Source organism: Anoplopoma fimbria, chromosome 24 (assembly GCF_027596085.1).
Source record: "Anoplopoma fimbria isolate UVic2021 breed Golden Eagle Sablefish chromosome 24, Afim_UVic_2022, whole genome shotgun sequence".
Classification (NCBI taxonomy): domain Eukaryota; kingdom Metazoa; phylum Chordata; class Actinopteri; order Perciformes; family Anoplopomatidae; genus Anoplopoma; species Anoplopoma fimbria.
In genome coordinates, this window is record NC_072472.1 from 13,090,555 (window position 1) to 13,094,060 (window position 3,506).

Sequence of the window (3,506 nt, forward strand, 5' to 3'; positions counted from 1 at the left end):
TCCCTGCACATGTTAAACTCTTCCTGTTGAATCACTACTCCTGAGCATTTGTTAATTCGCAACACAACATTAATAAAAAAATGTTTGACCAGAAAAATATTTAATAAGATTTAATTTTAATATAATTCTGTTTGCACAGTTTCAATAAAAATGTAACTTTTACAACAGGTTGAACACATCGGGTTAAGAAATACAGGGATCAGATTTAGGCTTAAATAAATCAGGTATATAATGAAATCAGCCTCCATCTGTCATACAATGTCTCCAGATGTCTTCTTCACATTTCAGTTCAGTTGAAGAAAATATATGGATGTAAGTCTAGAAACACATTTGAACGCTGTGTATAATTTTCTCTGAAAGACGTTGAACAACAGTCATATTAAACTGATTCCAGGATTTTGATAATAAGGCTTCTTGGTAAGTTGCATATAGAGCTGTAAAGTACCGGGTGGCTTAGCGGTAGAGTAGTTTATCTCGGTCCCCATTTGATGTTGGAGAGGCCTTGAAACTGTTTTCTGAGGGCCTGTCTGTCTGTCCACTCTGAGTCCAGGTAGCTGTCATCGTCTGCCTCCTCCAGTTTCTGAAAATGTTACCAGGAGAAGGTAAGAAAGGCACATTCAGTACAAACATGAGCATGTTTTTCACTGCGTGCACTTATTTTAAAGTCCATGACTTTTTAGCCTTTCCTCACCTTGAGCTCCTCCTGCCTCCTGTATTGATGCATCATCATCTGTTTCTGCTGCTCATCGGTGATCAGAGGCTCTCTCGCTGGCGCCCCCTGCCCTTTCTGAAGGGAAATGGCAACAAATCGATTACAGTCATTTTAAAAACTAAGAAAAAACTCAAAACAACAAATACACTCCCTGCACTCTCTTCAGGTCGGCTGAAATGGCTCTCACCTTTTGGATTTTGACCACAAGCTTCGTCTTTTCATTTTTGCCAATGTAGTCCTGCAGTTTTTTCCCCCTCTGCATCTCTTTGGCAGCCCACCACAGCTGGCACTCGTCCTCTGTGATCACCTGCAGAGACGCCTGAGGTTCAGACAGATGGAGCGGGCGGATGCAGAAGAATGGAGGGAGGAAAATAGATTATTAAGAAGACAGTGAAGACAGAGTCACCTCCAAATGTATATCAAACAATCAAACAAAGTAAACAGGTGCAGCTGTTTACCTGTGTTCCTGAAAGGTCTTCCTGGTCCTCAAACTCCATCCTGATAGGGTCATGAGGAGGCAGCCCCATGGGGTACACGATCATGACTGCACCCCTCAGCGGATCCAGGGCTTCCTTTACCATCTCCATGGTGACACAAACATTTGCTTGAACTTGTTTCTGAAAGATGATAAGAGAGACAGAATAAGTCAAATGTATTGAGCCTGGCTGAATAAGTCAATCAAAAATGTTGTGTTTACACTCATACTCACTTTGGAGATCAGGGCCTTTGCCTCCTCAACGGTTCTCATCAACACCTCTTTCATTTTATCATTTGGAGCTGGTAGAAAGTAAAGAGATGGGATGTTAGATTATAATATATAATAACGTTTTCATTTTTTCCTGCTTGCAAGGAAATTAAATAAGTTATTTAACAACATATTTTCAAGCAAATCAAAAGAATTACAGATGTATATATCCTAGAGTTTCCAAGTCACAAGAGGGATTTAATATCAGACATATGGAGGGGTAAATCTCTGTCCACCCACGTCACAGTTTGCAATTTCAAAACTACACCCACACGCAAAGTACCTGTCTCCCTGACAACGTTTATGATGTTAAGGATCATTTTCTTGTTAAACTACGTGGCCTTCAGTCATGCATCGTAGTCTCACCGTGTCCGTTCCTCCTCCCGACCTCATCCTGCTTAAATACCGGCCCTCCGCTGGGCACACACTTGTCCTCCCATTCATCCTTAAGTTTCAGCTCCACAATCTGCTCCTCCGTCAGCCCCTGCATGTTGGGTGGCAGTGTGATGCCATGGTCTGCCAGCTCGGGGATCTCTGAGGGGGACATACATCCACAAGAAAAAAAATCAATGTCAATGCATGCCTCAGCGCTGAAATATAGTTAAATCTAAATGTTCAACAGAAAATCCACCTACAGGAGCGCAATGCTGACAGTCAATTGTTTACCAGTAGAAACACACGTGAATAATGGACGTGACTTCTGTGTCTCTGCTTTATATCCATTTAACCCTTTCATGCATAGAGGTCACTACAGTGGACAGCTATTCAGATGTTGTTTTCTTGTATATGCGTCTTGTGGCTTTGTGCCCTGGGTGCTTTGCCAATTATCATAAAAGATAGTCTGCACATTTTCTTTGTATATACATATATTATTTTATAGTTTTCACATCTATATATATCATTTTATTCATTTGTTTGTTAAATACATATTTCTTCAGTTGAAAACAAAAATGCATGCTGTAAAAAATCTCTTTGAAAAAGCTGGATTAAAAAATTTAAAAAAAAAAGTTGAAAAAGTCAAATCTTGTTTTTCATGCCTAAAGAGCAATAAAAACACTTGTCATAATTCATGCATGGAAGGGTTAAATTAGATCAGTGGTATCTTTAGTTAAGCAACATGTGTGAGTGCTGCCTGCTGTATGTGTGTCATTCTCACCTGCACAGATCCTCTCCACCTTCAGTCTCCCGTTGTGAATGGCTGTAACCTGCTGGATCACCGTCTCCAGAGGCGAGTCCACGGTGGTGTTGAAGAGAAACTGGCTCTCATCTCCACGCTTCACATGCAGCTGCACCATCTCCAAGTAGCTGCACCGCCTGTTCAACCAGCTACAGGAGACGTTTAAGGATGGAGGTTTAAAACGCGACGACACGAAGACTTGTGTGTGCCCGTGTACACGCGGTTGCCCAGGGAGCTTGAGGCAAACAGTGTAACCATAGCAACTGTCCCAATCAATTAAAGGGGGGATTTCTCCAAAGAGACTGAAAATGGTAGTTAACACTTACATGTGTTGCGAAACGAAAAATACGAAAAATACGTCACATACGATGAGGAGACGGAGCTCACGCTTTGTTTACATTACTAGCTAAAGGTTGCATGTGGGATTCGTGGTTCCTGGTGCTTTTTCGTGTGAACTATTTACGGCAGAATGGAACCATCCAATCAGAACTACTGCCCTCTAGTGGTGAATACTGGTAACACTGTGGCCGATAGAGGCGCAACTCAGTAGGAAGGGAGTCTTAATGTTGATGATGTGAGAGTGTGCTTTGCTCAGAGGCACTCCAGCAGGGCAGATTAAATCAATTGAACCTTGGTCATGTTGTTTCTTATAACATTTATATAATATGCATAGGTTGAAAATGGCTCAACACGCCATCTACTGTTTTAAATCTTGCAGGACTGAGTAGACTGTCTGGGACTTATCTGTGTCAATGTATATGTTCTCTTATCAGAGGCCAGCAGATGTCACTGAGCAGCTCCTGCCTTACACAACTGCATTTTGAGTAGAGCTATATGGTGCTTTATTGTTTATGATGTGCAGTGAGGTCACA

At 41.6% G+C, this 3,506-nt stretch overlaps 1 protein-coding gene across 2 annotated transcripts; it reads right to left on the reverse strand.

The window, feature by feature from the left end:
• Window positions 1-100: 100 nt before the first annotated feature.
• On the reverse strand, window positions 101-3,098 carry cfap298 (cilia and flagella associated protein 298). Of its 2 annotated transcripts, XM_054625564.1 has the most exons (8): window positions 2,961-3,098; window positions 2,614-2,783; window positions 1,824-1,991; window positions 1,422-1,489; window positions 1,171-1,329; window positions 900-1,031; window positions 692-787; window positions 101-580 (listed from the first exon to the last, which is right to left on the reverse strand). In XM_054625564.1, the coding sequence occupies exons 2-8, from the start codon at window positions 2,750-2,752 to the stop codon at window positions 470-472; spliced, it is 873 nt and encodes a 290-aa protein (XP_054481539.1). In that variant the 5' UTR covers window positions 2,753-2,783; window positions 2,961-3,098; the 3' UTR covers window positions 101-469. The 2 variants fall into 2 exon arrangements, with proteins under 2 accessions (XP_054481539.1, XP_054481538.1); XM_054625563.1 differs by having other exon boundaries at window positions 2,614-3,098.
• Window positions 3,099-3,506: the final 408 nt, after the last annotated feature.